Source organism: Danio aesculapii, chromosome 4 (assembly GCF_903798145.1).
Source record: "Danio aesculapii chromosome 4, fDanAes4.1, whole genome shotgun sequence".
Lineage (NCBI taxonomy): Eukaryota > Metazoa > Chordata > Actinopteri > Cypriniformes > Danionidae > Danio > Danio aesculapii.
This window is the reverse complement of record NC_079438.1, coordinates 44870465-44886568: the sequence shown is the minus strand read 5'-3', so window position 1 is coordinate 44886568 and position 16104 is coordinate 44870465. Positions and strand designations below refer to the sequence as shown.

Here is a 16104-nt window from a genome sequence, read left to right as displayed (position 1 = left end):
AGAAAGAGCTAATTGAGCCTGCTTCCCACAGAACAATTTTCTCCTCTACAAGAGATTGCAACCATTACAGAACAAGTGCAAGGGAAAGAGATTCAAAGTACATGAGAGAGAAAAGAAATGCACTCCAATGTCAAGATGACCTGTAATAAAAGGCAGCATATATGTTAGTAATAAGCTTTAAACGTTGCATCATGCTCTTGCTAATTGCCTAAAAAGGTGGAATTTGAATTCAGATTTGTTTTTAAGTTTCCTTTATTGATATAGCACATTATTTATGTTACTAGCTGTTAAAATGTTTTAAATGAAAGGAAAATAACACGTCCTGCTAAAAAAATATAATTAAATGAATCGATGGTTCTGCTCAGATGCTCAAACAAAAAGAGGGATGTTTTAACAGAACCATAGTGGTGCAACTTTGAAACCCTGCTATCTAAAATCGATCTATTTTTCAAATAAATAATGAATAGAGAAAGAGGAAAAAAAAAAACATTAACAGAACAGGCGAACTTGACATTTTGTCTTAGAATGGTCAATCCAGAAATGTCTCTGGAGGTACAAGAGGCACTCAAGCAGCACAGAAAATGGTTTTATAGAAAATAATTTCAAGGAAACAGCTGCTTTACATGTGAAGCTGCACCTGAGAAACACTCTCATTTAAAGCATCTTTCATCTGTGATGTGTGAATAAGATGCCACACACTGTACAAGTGTGTGTGAGAGAGAATGAGTGCAAACTGTACAAAAACATTAAATCCCATTAGGATCCAAAAATACAACACAAACAACTCACATTAGTGTTTTTTTTTACGTACAATTTATTATTCTATTACAATATATTCTCTTTCTATACAGCGGTCAGACACATTTTGGCATCTCTATTAAACTACATTTACAAAAGGGATTTTATATACATGGAATGTTGAATACAAGCAAAGTGTCTGCTAAAAATGACGTCTATTACACTGTCAACAAATCATTCTCGCAAATATGACTGATCATTTTACATATACAGTTGTACTGTCATCATGGCAAAGATAAAATAAATCAGTTATTAGAGATGACTTATTAAAACTATGTTTAGAAATGTGTTGAAAAAATCCTCTCTCCGTTAAACAGAAATTGGGGAAAAAATCATGTATATGTATATGTATATATATGTATATGTATATGTATATATGTATATATGTATATGTATATATATATGTATATGTATATATATATATATGTATATGTATATATATATATATATATATATATATATATATATATATATATATATATATATATATATATATATATATATATATATATATATATTCAGTTGTATGAGATCCAAAAGTTTACGTGTATATAATTAATAATCACCTGCTTCTAAATGGTCTGTATGTAAAAGTAAGAGGGACGTATCTTCTTAATCCCGCTGGTTGCTACGCCCCTGTTAACATGACCAATACAGTCTTCCAAATCTTGCTTTTGGCTTCCACAAGAGAAAAAAGGTACAATCTGATGGTGTATAAATAAGCCAAAGGAGAACAATCCCTTAAATAAGCCAGAGAAAGTGAGTTGGCAGAACCTGAGTCACAGTGTCAGCTTTCATCCCGCCGTCCCTCAAGAAATGCCCGCTGTGCCACCGTCTGCCTCCCTCTCTATCAGTCTCTGTCTTTCCCTCCTCATGTCTTTTCCCCATGCAGCGTCGCTGGAGAGCATGTGTGTGTTCCAGCTGACCTGATGCTGAAAAGTGCGAGTGCTGGCCTACTTTCACAGGTCATTTTTAAAACTGGTTCTTCAGAGACTTGCACTGGGTCACTCTAATTGGATTACCGGAGATGGAGAGACCTTAAACCCAATCACAAACACATAACCCTTGATTTCACCTCCGGATAACAGTAGGAAGCTTGAACAAAAAATGGATCTAAAAATAAATACACTCACCTCACTGATCATCACCTACTAGCAGGTACAAGCTCATTTATGCACTCTTAAAAATAAAGGTTCAATAATTCCATGAAGATTCTTAAACATCATTGAAAATTGTTCATTCCACAAAAGGTTCACAGTGGAAAAAGCTTCTATATTTTAGGAAAACCTATGTACACTGTATAAAAAATATCTGTTAATTAACAGGTTCCATATTTTGTCATTCACAGGTTATTTACGGTTATGAACTGTATTATGGTAACTTGATCTCTGCTTTGTAAGCTTGTGATACTGACAATTCAACTGTGCAGTTTAATAAAAAGGACTTACATGTATATTGACATTTTAACAGTTTAAACCAACACATGGTATTAGAACATAGAGAATTACATAGGGTTGGGCGATTTGGCCTAAAGTCTAAATCTCCATTAATTGAACATTTTAACTCAATTACGATTAATTAACGATTATTTTATTTGCTTATTTAATTTTTTTTGCCCTCATAGTTCACTGACAGGTTTTGTACTGTAAATATGCTCACATATTACAAGTAGGAGATTTCTGAATTAAGGGTGCGTTACTTGATTTTGAAATTATTGAGGGATATTGATCGCTATCTACTATCTATGATTTGTTTTTGGAACATCAATATTGAACAACTAAAGTTAAAACACACATTGCCTAAATCGAACAGGCACTATTTTCTAATTAAAAACTTCAAATAAATAATTTTCAATGAAAATAGGCATAAATAAAATAATTATTGTATATCCTGTAATAGTTTAAACTGTGCATTTCTTGAATCTTCTGTAAACAAATATTTTACTGTAAATAATAATTTTATTGTGATAGAAAATATGCTGTCTCAAGCCATCTCTGGCGCAGCTTCCAATCATCCTTAATGTAATGCAAACATAAGACATGTAGTTAAATTTTTCACGGGAATGTGGCAATGTGAAGGCTGTGTCAGACAATACCTGTGCACTCGACGCAGACTTACCTTATAAATAAGACTTAACAGAGCATGGTTTTGATCGATTATAGGTTCTGAATGTCGATTTAGATTACATTTAAATTAATCGCCCAGCCCTAGAATTATGTCCGTAAAATAACCGAAAAAGAACTAAAAGCAGCTTATAACCAGGTTTGTATAGCGTTATTTACAACACCGACCCAAACAATGTCACTTTAAACTATTAAAATATCAATAAAAGGCATATTTTCCAATTTTGATCATCAAAAGTTATTGGAGGAAAAATCAAGTTCCCATAATGCAATTCAAAAGCATAAACAATTGAAAAAACTTACTGGATAACAACATCCAAACTCAATTTATGGATATTTTTTTAAAGTGTACTTTGGGGAACCAAAAATGGTTCTTCTATGGCACAGGTGTCAAATTCCGTTCCTGGAGGGCCGCAGCTCTGCACAGTTTAGTTCTAATTCTAATTAAACACTTGATCAAATTAATTGAGTCCTTTAGGAGTGTTTGAAACCTATAGGTAAGTGTGTTGAAGCAGGGTTGGAACTAAACGGTGCAGGGCTGCGGCCCTCCAGGAGTTTGACACACTGTTCTATGGCATCACTGTGAAAAAACTCTTTTTGAGAGTGTGTTAAAGGCACTTCATGTACCTCTGTAGTCATGTTGCAAACTCATTTATACACAAGCTTTCCTGTCAAGTGCTTCTGAGGTGTTTTGAATAATGTTAAAAGGGTAAAAGAACAAAAACCCAGACTCACGAGTGTGTAATGACTCTTCTGAATCCCATTAATAAACATGTGATGTGAAAGGTTCGAGCTCAGAGTTCACTTCCAGTATCTTCATTGCTCTGTGATTGTCGATAACGTTTGTGTGTTTGTTGTCCTGAGAAACAAAGTGCCGGTGCCCTGAAATTCGTCGTGTTGCTGCTAATAAACTCAATGTCATCTGTGACCTCTGACCTCGTCAGCAGAACTAATTGCAGTTTCAGTTTCCAGGGAGTTCACTTGCATGATTGGCTCTCAGAGGATTCGGTTATGTCCCAACGAGCCAATCAGCAATGATGAAAATTGCGTCCTTTCGAGATTATCACGCAGCACTTTTCAGCCAAGATTTCCCTCCGGACAGCCCTGTAAGTTAAATAAGATCAGTTAATTTACAAGCTAATACAAAATCAGTTTAAAAACGTTCGGCTTATATGTAAACAATACATTTATTTGCTCCAAACTGATTTTTTTGTTTGTTTAATAGTTCAGAGAATTCATGCTGAAAATTTCACCAATCAGAGAGTCCTATTGAACAAAGTGAGCTCTGCCCACTCTAATGAAGCACTGCTGAATTATGTGGTTAAATATGTATACATGTTTTGTAATGAACTTGATGCATACAATCGAGATTAATCACATCCAAAATAAAAGTTTATATTTACAAAATTTGACGTTACAGTTTATTTTTGTGGATATACACATCTGCATGACTATATTGTATAAAAGATTTGTTTATATAAATAAAATACAAATGATATATAAATCGAAATATATATGTAAATATATTTCTTTAGCATTTTATGTACAGTATGTGTGTTTATTTATACATATATACATAAATATGCAACAGCACGCATGTACAGTTGAAGTCAGAATTATTAGCCCCTCTTTGAATTTATTTTTCTTTTTTAAATATTTCCCAAATGATGTTTAACAGAGCAAGGAAATTTTCACAGTATGTCTGATAATATTTTTTCTTCTGGAGAAAGTTTATTTCAGCTAGATTAAAAGCAGTTTTTAATTTTTAAAAAAACATTTTAAGGTCAAAATTATCAGCCCCTTTAAGCTATTTTTTTTATTTTTTGATAGTCTACAGAACAAACCATCGTTATATAATAACTTGCCTAATTACCCTAACCTGCCTAGTTAACCTAGTTAAGCATTTAAATGTCACTTTAAGCTGTGTAGAAGTGTCTTGAAAAATATCTAGTCAAATATTATGTACTGTCATCATGGCAAAGATTAAATAAATCAGTTATTAAAACTATTATGTTTAGAAATTCAGGGGGGCTAATAATTTTGACTTCAACTGTATATACAAACTTTTATCTTGGATGGATTAAATCGTTTGACAGCACTAATTTTAATAGATTCAATCAACTACTTACAGTATATGAACAAATGTCATATAAAGGGGATTTCTTTAGGTCCTCAAAAAGGTCCTTATTTCTTTATGTTCTGTTCTTTATGTTAAGTTTTCACCTCATTTTATTTCACAGAGCATTTTCAACAAAGTCTGATTCAAACGATGAAACAAACTCCAAGCAGCATTGCATAAATCCTCTTAAATTCCTTTCATTCTTAATTTAGGGCTAAAAATACATTTTAAATGTCTAAACACGGTGCAAAAACAAACAGATCTTGTGTTATCAATAGTGTAAAAAGCAAACACTGACTTACCTTCATATGTGCATCCAGCTCTGAATATCATTATTCTGCTAAGAAAAAAACATGGTTAAGTCAGATGATAAACTATAATCCAGAATACTGTAGCAGATTTACTTCACATTACAATTTTCATCTTTTTGCATTTCTTGATACACTGTAGATTTAAGTAGGATTTATTTTATTTCTTGGCTTCTCACCTGGTATTTATTTTATTTCAGCTTTATTTCAAGTGTACAAAGATTTGTTAGCTAACAATATCCTTCACACACAAACACTGAGCTTCGTTAGCAATCATTTTAGCACTCAGCAGTTTCCTCTTTCCCTGGATGCTCCTCCAATTATCACATCCCAGAGATCCAGGAACACACACATGCAGACTCACACACAAAGCGTCCTCGCTCACACTACAGTCCTAAACATAATGCATTGCTTTAATTTCAGATTTTATTTTTAGAAGTCTCCGTGTCTCTGTTAGTTCTTGACATGAGACCAGAGAGAATTGAGGAAATTGGTTTCATTGTGCGAGTAATGAGTTTCAGGAAGAGGTGATCGATGTAGCACTGAACAAACTTCATTCTCACCGCATTCACACTAACACTTCCTTCTCCCTTACACCTGTATACATCTTATTTTTTATCTCATTTCCTGCATTTATTTTTAAGTTCAGGCTATGTAAATACCACATTTAGAACAGCATCAGATTAACAGACTTAGACCAGAACATGTTTTTTGTATATACAGAGTACATTAGGTGTCAAAAAATGCTGGTAAACTATTTATGAAGTAATATGGGGTATTTGCACAGCTAGTGTTTCTTCCCATACCGGTAAACTTCCGGTGAAAGGTTTATGTGACTTTTTTTTTCAATTTTATACAGCTTCTTTTACAGCATCGAAGTTGTAATGTAATAAAATGCACGCGCGGTCAGGATCAGCAGGCTAGCGCAGAAACTCCACTGAAAATACTGGGGTAAAATTAATGTTCATATTTTAATGACATAGTGTACATGTAGTGTACATACATCTGTACTGTCAAATCACAGCAGTATGAATAAGAGACTTTTATCTGAAGGTGAAAAATTCTGAACATTATACCCTAAATATTTGTTAAACTTAAAAAAGTAAAAACAAATTGTGTTTTTTGTTCATTTTAACATGGTCACTATTTGTAATTTTACTATTTGCTTCATCTATTATGAACAATACAGCAGCTAATACTACCACTACTTACAATTGAATACAGTAGAAACCAGTATAACTGATATGGGTTGAGACTACACAACATTTTTATTAAATTTTGATAGCCACTGTGCCAGATTCTAGCTCAAATGATCTCATCTCAGACTACATGTTGCTTCCCAACCAATCATCATTCAGTAATGTCTCACATGATGTCATCATGAAGGTGGAGCTAGTGACCACCTTTCAGAAACAAGAGTGTAAATAAACAATGGTTATCAAAGTTGTGCATTTGACTCGTGCTGAAAATCCCACAATGGAGACTTTACACAAAAAAGCATTGCCTAAAAACAATAGTAACATTTCATTCATTCATATTCATTTTGGCTTAGTCCCTTTATTAATCCGGGGTCACACAGCGGAATGAACCGCCAACTTATCCAGCACATGTTTTACGCAGCGGATGCCCTTCCAGCCGCAACCCATCTCTGGGTAACATCCATACACACTCCTTCGCACCCATACACTACGGACAACTTAGCCTACCCAAATCACCTGTACCCTTACACTTTAAAACTTTAGTTGAAGTAATTCCAATTATCACTATTACTTAGTGAGCACTGGTAACTATAAGTGACTTATATGTACTAATAAAGTTCATATTCTTTATAATCTTATTTATTCTACAACCCTAAACCTACTGTACTTAAACTCTATACCCAACTAATGCCTTAATAACTATTCATAAGCAGCAAATTAGCATTTTTGAGCCAAAAATCATAGTTATTGTTTTATTAATATTGAGAATCATACTCTCAACTAAAGTGTGACTAAAAGAGTATTTTCTTGCATCCCAAATCATTTTGCTTCTTTACAAATAACCAAAGCAGTCAACATCAAATAGATCACTGTATAGAATAGCCAAATCTAACAATATGGCTGACATTGTGCTAGTTCCGTTACAGTTGGTTCTGTGTGTCACCTTTATGTGTGGAGGCTGTTTGTCCGGAAGTCTCATTACTGAGGTCTGCAGGGATACCCACGTACACTCCGCCATAGTTTCTCCTCTTTTCCTCGTCCATGGAGGAATCGTCTTGCCTGTGAACCCAGAACCACAGAGAGAACCAAGAAATGATTCGACGGGCTAATTCAAGAGGTGGAAAAATAAATAAATAAATAAATCACTTCAAAACTGTTAAAAACAGTGAAAAAAATCAGAAGCTTGTGTTTCATCACGCTCCATTTTGTACTGATTCAAATTATTTGTTATTTAGTGGTTTATAAAGATATGCGTATGTTTTGTTGGTTATGATGAGATGGATTTGTGTTTTAATAATTGTGTTCAATGATTATTCTGTTATATAAATCAAATCCAATCAAATCAAATAGGCCTTTTGTGTTACTTTTAGTCGCTTCATTTGACTGAACAAATTGTTTTGGGTATCGCACACAATTCATTGTAGCCCTGCAAGATCATGCGTGAAATTACGGTTTTGAGGCATTATTTTACTCTAAAAAAATACATTTTAAAAAGAAAATTGAGGTAATTGAGGGTTAAATATGGACCTTTTAAAATGATATTTAAAACCTACAAAACCTACCTACATTTGGCTTAAAATGGCATCAGTTTGCTACTACACTGTGAAAAACATCTGTAAATTAGCAGTTTTCTGTATTTTGTGAGTCATGTTTTTATTTTTTCCTATGCTTTTGAATTGCATTATAGGGCAGGAAACTTTTAAGCAGGAAAAGTTGAAAAAGGTGACATTTATTGTCATTTTTAATAGTTTAAAGTCATATATTGTCCAGGTTGGTGTTGTATATTACGCTACAAAAACCTTGTAATAAGCTGCCAGTACATTATTCAGTTATTTTACAGTCTTATTGCTCTATATACATTTATTTTAATATTTCAAACTACTAAAACATTAATAAAAGTCACTTTGTTAAACTGTAGAGTTGAATTTTCAACATCAAAAGTCGACAGAGCACAGATTGACATCCCATAATGCAATTCACAACCGTAAATAAACGGAAAACACTTAAATACGGAAACTGTTAATTAACAGATTATTTTTTTACAGTACAGATCATCATCCTTGGAAACAAAATATTGCTTTTAAAAGAGACGTGTGGCCATGTATAAACTATGTTATGTTTACAGAGATGATGAATGTGTACTGAATGTGTGTTTGTAGCGGCAGTCGAGACCTTGATATCCAAGCGTGAGACTCTCCTGCTGTGTGGGTGCTTGTTGTTCATATGTGGGAGATGAATTTCCCAGAACTGTTTAGGAAAATGACAGGCAGCGTTCAAAGCCGGCTAGATTTTTTTCTCAGAAGGGAAACTGATTGACAAGCGGTTCTAAAAACTGAAGGACACTGTGAGGCTTCCCTCCTGTTTATCTTATTCTCCCCCTCTGAAGTCAAAGTCTTTGAACAAATGACGAGGGAAAAAAAGATGAAGAAAATACACTAAATAAATGACTAGGGTAGTTTAAGCACAATAACAAAGCGATTATAGCTATTTTATGAATACTTCTGTAATATATGTAAGGAATAGTTGTTCAATTGTGTGTGAGTGTGCGTATCTTGTATTCCTTACAATGTGGGGACCAAATGTCCACTCATGTATAGAAAACTTAGTAAAGTTTGACCTTTTGGTGACATTTTTGTTCCCTATAAAGATAGCAGTACAAGTGTGCATGTGTGTGCACGTTCTTTGTATTCCTTATGTTGTGGGAACCAAATAACTACTCATGTATAGGAATATCAGTAAAGTTTGACCTTGTGGGACATTTTTTGGTCTCCATAAAAATAGCTGTACAAGTGTGCATGTGTGTGTGTACATACTTTGTATTCGTTATGTTGTAGGGACCAAGCGTCAACTCATGTATAGCAATACCAGTAAAGTTTGACCTTTTGGGGGCCATTGGGTCCCCATAAAGATAGCTGTAAAAGTAAGTAAGTAATGTGTATTTATAAAGTACATTTATTGTGTATGGTCTATTTATTGTGGGGGTCTCCCCACACCACCACTACCAGTGTGCAGCATCCACTTGGATGATGTGACGGCAGCCACAGGACAACTCCACCAGTGTGCTCACCACACACCAGCTAGAGGGGGAGTGGAGAGACAGTGATAGAGCCAATTCAGTGGATGGGGAGGGGCCAATGGAGGGAATTTGGTCAAAACACCGTGGTTACCCCCTCTACTCTTTACTAGAAGTGCCATGGGATTTTTAATGACCACAGAGAGTCAGTGTGTCCCCTTCACTGTACTGGGGCATTAGGACTCCCACAGACCACAAGTTGGGCACCCCCTGCTAGCCTCACTAACACCACATCCAACAGCAACCTAGTTTTCCCATGTGGTCTCCCATCCAGGTACTGACCAGGCTCAGCCCCGTTTAGCTTCCGTGAGTAACCAGTTTTTAGCTGCAGGGTGGTATGGCTGTGGCAAGTGTGCATGTGTGTGTACTTTGTATTCCTTATGTTGAAAGGACCAAATGTCTACACATGTAAAGGAATATCAGTAAAGTGTGAGCTTGTGGGGACATTTTTTGGTTCCCATAAAGATAGCTGTACAAGTGTGCATGTGTGTGTGTACTTTTCCCTTTACATTATGGGGAAGAATGGTCCACTTATGTATAGCAATACCAGTCAGTTTGGACTTTGTGTGGACATTTTCGGTCCCCATAAAGATAGCTGTACTAGTGTGTGCCATATTTCAGCCTGAAGCTAATTGCCCCACTTACATACTGCAATTACATAACTGAATATATGGTCTAGATCAGAGGTGCCCAAACTTGATCTTGAACTGCTAGTGTTCTGCAAAGTTTAGTTCCAACCCCAATCAGAAAACCCTGGGCTAGCTAATCAAGCTCTACTAGGCTTCCTAGAAACATCCGTGCAGGTGTGTTGAAGCAAGTTGGAACTAAAATCTGCAGGACATCGACCCTCCAGGACCGAGTATGGGCATCCCTGGTCTAGATGATTTAATTAAGACACTTTTCAGAATTTGTCCATAAAACTGTGTAGAACCTCAACTCGAGCCTTGCTTGTTGATTAATTTTTATTGGACTTTTATTTAAACTGAAAAGACTCTCTAAGATTAATAATAAGATAATCTCATACACATGAGCATCCTGGGGTTCTGGGTTTACTTACAGATTGAGAACACTTAAAACAAATCAAAGAATCACCTTTCATTTGCTGAATGCTTTTAAAATGGTTCAACGGTATCAATTTGTTTTGTAATTTGAATTTAGATTGAAGAAGATTCCAGGCAGACTGAGCTGTATACATAAAAGCCTTCTCACCCAATTCAGTTTGAACAAAAGGAACAGAGAGGTTATAGAAATTCTGAGAATAGAGGAAATAGTTCTTCAAAGTTTTCTGTTGTATATACAGCAGAGATATGAAGGCAGCATCCCAAGAGATGGCCTTGTGAACAATCAGATACCAACATGCTTTTCTTCTATCCAACAGAGAGGGCCAAGCTACTCTATTGTGCAACGTATAATGATGAGTTGAAGGTTTACACACTGCATCCTCATAATCTTGCAGAACATTTAAATTTCACAAGTCACTTTATAGAGTTATTTTTTGTTGAGATGTTCGGTAACACTTTATTTTAATGGTCCATTTGAGTATCAGAAGAGTAGTAGTAGATTAGTATCTGTTGACACTGCTCCTTTTACAGACATTTAACTAACTACTTACAGTCTACTTATAATCTAACGAGAATTAGTTGCCATGTAGTTTGCAATGTAACTTAATTTCAACAAACAGACCATCAAAATAAAGTGTGACCAAATGTTCTTGACAAAAAAAATCTTTTAAGAACTCCTGAAAGGTTCTTTAGGAAACCAAAAATGGTTCTTCTATGGCCTTGATGTTAAAACATTTTAGATCTGTAGACAATATATAAATAATAATGTTTTTTTTTCCCCAAGTAGTGACAAAATAGTAAGTTTAAGTGTTTCAAGAGCAGCGATGTAACTGAGAAATATCATTTAGATTTTCAAACACAAAATAGGAGAAAGAAATTATGATTAAAGTTGTGAAGCAGAGCTGACATAACACTTATTTTTGGTTAAGTTTGTGTCTGTATAAGATTGTATTGCCAGAGTTGTTATGCAGGAACCATAAAATCAATTACATGTCTTGTGGAATAACATTTCTGAATGAAAACTGGTAGCTGAATTATTTATAGTAGCTGATATTGATAATAACATCCTTAGCATTTTATTTAACAAGTACCACTTAATAAAAGAAGAGCAAATATAAGGTTCTGCAGTGTTTGCATGCACACAATTCCCTCTTTTAGTTTCATTCATTCATATTTTTGGCTTATAAAGATGCCGCTTTCATTTATTTTTATCATTTTTTTCTACAGTGCTAATGAAGTCTGTCTCAATGAGACAAACACAAATAAAAAAACAACAATTCTTGTATAGCAAGCATTATATATTTGTCATTTTTAAACTTTCAGCACTTTTTAAGAAAATCTGAAACTCTTGAGATCTAAATTTAGGAGCATCAGTCAGGTCAAGTAAATAAAACGTGTATAGTACTCGAACACACAGCGAATTTTAAGTGTGGTGTTAAAAATAGACTTCTTTGTCTGCTGTATCTACAGTCAGGCCCATAAATATTGGGACATCAACACAACAAACAACGAACACTATGTGCTTGAACTGCAGACTGCCAGCTTTCATTCGGAGGTATTTACATCCAAATCAGGTGAACGATGTAGGAATTACAACAGTTTGCATACGTGCCTCCCACTTGTTAAGGGACCAAAAGTAATGGGACAATTGACTTCTCCAAGCTGTTCCATGGCCATTTGTGTGTTATTCCCTCATTATCCTAATTACAATGAGCATTATTTGTGCCAATATTTATGCACCTGACTGTGTGCGCATTTGTATGGGAGAGTGAGAAGGGAACAAAATAAATGCTTTCAGTAATTCAGTGGAATATTTCTTGATAAAAGCATTGAAAAGTCTGTGTTTGTTAGCCAATGCCTTTGTGTATTTTAGTTGTTTTGATGTTGTGAGGATCTCAGAAATAGCTGAAATTATTCTGTGAAGTGATATGGATCCGTAATGCAGTCAAACCTTCTGTTTGAATAATTATGGTGTCCTTGTGAAGACAACAGGAGTTGTCATGATATATTGTTGTTGTGCTGGTGATACTCACACATCTTTGGCTGACTCAGCTGGACCTGTGGAAACAAACAAACAAACCAATTAGTCATGCCACATGTTGCTTGATTAAATTTACAGTTATAGGAAAAGAATGGGAATTTGCTATTTATGGTTTGTGCGTATGAGTAGTACGTAATTAGGTTTATATTGTAAATTACCAATAAAACTTCATCTAAATTTTAAATACTGTTATGATCTAGAGACTTTTTTGCCATTAAATAATAAAAAGGAGGTGTTTTGAGACGAGCTTATGTTTATTTTTTGAAAAAGAAAACACCAATATTTGTTTAATACTTCAAAAGGGCCAAGAAACTAATACTTGGTGAAAAAACTTAATTTTTAATCCCAACAAATACGAAAGCACTCTAAAAAGCGTATTTCTGGGGAAAATATCTAAATTACAATAGAGTTATGTATGCACATAGCTGGATAATAGACTAAATCATATTTTTTACTCCTCTCATAAATAAGATTAAGCCACTTAACGCATTAATATTAAGTAATTACCTTCTCATTATTATGTTATTACACTGTAATAAAGCAACAAGAAAGGTGTTGTCAGGCAGATTTGTCATTTGGTATGGCAAAGCTTTGTCCAACGCCTGGTCAATCAAACTATGAGTCATCAAGCGAACACTAATGTATGTGTGTGTGTGTGCACGCAAGTAGAGTTCTTAAAGTTAACTGACAGGTGGTTAGGCATCTATTAATAGCATATGTGATGGTAGACAAGAACAATTTATAATAGCAGAATATATCTGTTCTCAATCATAGCGTTCTCTCTCTATCTATCTATCTATCTATCTATCTATCTATCTATCTATCTATCTATCTATCTATCTATCTATCTATCTATCTATCTATCTATCTATCTATCTATCTATCTATCTATCTATCTGAACAACAGCTGTATAAAACAACAATCAACATGACTATATTTATACATCACCCATTCATGGAATTCCTGCAGACACAAGGCTGATTAACAATGCAAATAACATCTTTTCATGTCCCCACGAGGCTTACACAATGATATTCAAAATGACAGTGTTTCAAGACCCTCACAAAAGGGTTCATATTGATTCATGCCCATTCCTGCCACAGCTCGTTTATGTGTGTGCGTGCGTGCGTGTGTGTGTGTGTGTAAACCCATGTGAAATGACTCATACAGTGCCAAACCGCTCTGTTCAGATTGTCGTCTAACTCTCCTGATTTGACAAAAATGACTGAGGACAGAACGTTCACACACACGCACGCACACACAAACACACGTCCAGCCAGGAGAGACACGTCAGTCTCGTAAGAGCTTCACAGACCACATGCAATCCCTTCCTAGTGGTGTAAACAAACCCTATTCATGAATATCATTGAGTCTGAATGGAGCTCCAGGCACAGTGTATTCAACAAATCTAGCATTGCCTCGATTTAAAGTGGCTCGATGTGAATGATTTAGTTCTGACAGAAATTCGTTTATAACGTCAACCTCACAACAATAAGTTTTGCATTAAATTGAATGGACTAGCGTCAAAAAACAACAACACACAGACTTAGAGACATACAAATAAATGCAAGAAAGCTTCAGACGTACCTGCGGTTGTGCTGGCAGCAGTGGAATTTCCACAGCCCATGGTTGAAACTTTGCTGAAGTGAACCAAAGGGATGTGAAGGCAAGAGATGGACGAGGTTGAGGGGGGATGGCAGGGGGTAAAGAGGACTAGAATACTGGAATTAGTCAGGAGAGGGATGGAGGGATGAGGAGAGAGTGAGGATGACGGAAGTGCAGCCTGAATGTGTCTGAGCTGCTATACTTCCTGCACCATCCCTTGAGTCTCTCAGAGAGAGGCAGGACAATTATACTGGAGGAAAGAGAGAGAGAGAGAGAGGAGGGGGAGAGCAGAGAGAGACAGAGAGAGAAGGGAGGGGGAGATGGAGGTGGTAATAGGTATTCCTCCACCCTGCTAGGGTTGCCCAGGTAACAGATTGTGTGTGTAGGTGTGTGTGTGTGTGTGTAACTGTTAAAAAGGCAATGCTAATTATAATAATAAAAATGCAGAGGACAAATCCACATTGCCTTTAGATCAGGGGCTCTTTAACGGGGAACTGAGCAAACTTTTAGTTAATGGGAGGGGCATGAAATCACTTAATCCAATAATGGGCCCTATAACCTCATTTACTATTCCTATTAGTCCATTTAAGGCTGGTTTATACTTCTGCGCCAAGTGATCAGCGAGACCCAAGGCGCCCGCCTTGCGCATAGTCGGCATTTAAAGTTTTGCGTGGTGTTTATGTTGCTTTGCAATAACACTTCCGAAACATTAGCTTACAGTCTGTTTTTATATTCCTCTGCGCCGTGTTTCTTCGCGAGTGTTTTGTTTTTTCTGAACACTACCTTAAATGTACAAGTAGCTAAAACTCGCTCATTCAGAAGCAGGAACCAGCGGATGTGCAACAGCTTTAATCATAAGGTAAACACAAAAGCTGTTTTCATCTAGAGCGACTTTACAGGATTTGACACTTGCAAACACTCGCTCCATCAGGTTTGCACAGCTCTCTGCCCCGCCCACACTGGTCACAGTTACCAACCCAACCAATCACAGTGCTTGCGCTATGCATCATTGCGATGTGTAGTTACATTTTTTGAGAGTTGCACATTAGCGCGAAGGCTGCGCGGGAGCATACACATGCGCTTGACGCAGAAGTATAAATCAGCCTTGAGGCAGTTCACTTGGAGTGAATGAAAACAAGTAAATATATTTAGAAACTGAATGGAGATATTACAGTAACGAAAAAAATGTGAGTTCAGTGATGAATACAAAACTTAAATTAGCAATTAGGTAATAGATTGTTCAGAAGCTTCAATACATAGGATTGCTCTGTGCATGCCATCTTGTCTTGTGGGCATTCCTTCGACAGTGCTGTTAGGTTGTACACCTTTCATTGTGGTGCATTGTGGGATTGAATGAGTGCACTCGAGAGTGTGCACTACAAATGTCAGTGCCTTCAAATAGTGCCCTACCAAATGTTTCATTAGCTACATTTCCATCCACCTATTTTTATGCACATTTTGGAGATGCGCATAAAAAAATGGTTGACGGAAACGCCATGATGCGCATACATTTTGAAAATGCGCATACTAAAATGTATGCGCATAACTGAGTAGGATAATGTTTTTAGTCAATAAGAAAAGATGCATAAACTACGATGGAAACACTTTTACCTAACAAATTCAAGTATGCACATTAAAAAAGGTCATGTGATTTTGTTTTAATATATCATGTGATGATTAAAATGTGTGCGAATGGACAAACCAGCAGGCTGAGCACACTGTAAAACATCTGAAATGTTGTTTTGCTCATTATTATGTTAATTAATGACCTCCAGA

At 35.7% G+C, this 16104-nt stretch overlaps 1 protein-coding gene across 1 annotated transcript; it reads right to left on the bottom strand.

The window, feature by feature from the left end:
* Nucleotides 1-3396: 3396 nt before the first annotated feature.
* si:dkey-261e22.4 (overexpressed in colon carcinoma 1 protein homolog) lies at nucleotides 3397-14531 on the bottom strand. Its single transcript, XM_056455082.1, has 5 exons — nucleotides 14311-14531; nucleotides 12715-12739; nucleotides 7491-7606; nucleotides 5343-5377; nucleotides 3397-4025 (listed from the first exon to the last, which is right to left on the bottom strand). Exons 1-4 carry the CDS (start codon nucleotides 14348-14350, stop codon nucleotides 5373-5375), a joined length of 186 nt encoding a protein of 61 aa, XP_056311057.1. The 5' UTR covers nucleotides 14351-14531; the 3' UTR covers nucleotides 3397-4025; nucleotides 5343-5372.
* Between the last annotated feature and the right edge of the window lie 1573 nt (nucleotides 14532-16104).

Excerpts from the sequence above, each read along its gene's own strand:
- si:dkey-261e22.4 (XM_056455082.1), bottom strand. The coding sequence starts at position 14,350 with ATGGGCTGTGGAAATTCCACTGCTGCCAGCACAACCGCAG. Across the intron at positions 12,740-14,310 it reads TGCTGCCAGCACAACCGCAG|GTCCAGCTGAGTCAGCCAAA; the intron begins GTACGTCTGAAG and ends TTGTTTCCACAG. Across the intron at positions 7,607-12,714 it reads GCTGAGTCAGCCAAAGATGT|GCAAGACGATTCCTCCATGG; the intron begins GTGAGTATCACC and ends CTGGGTTCACAG.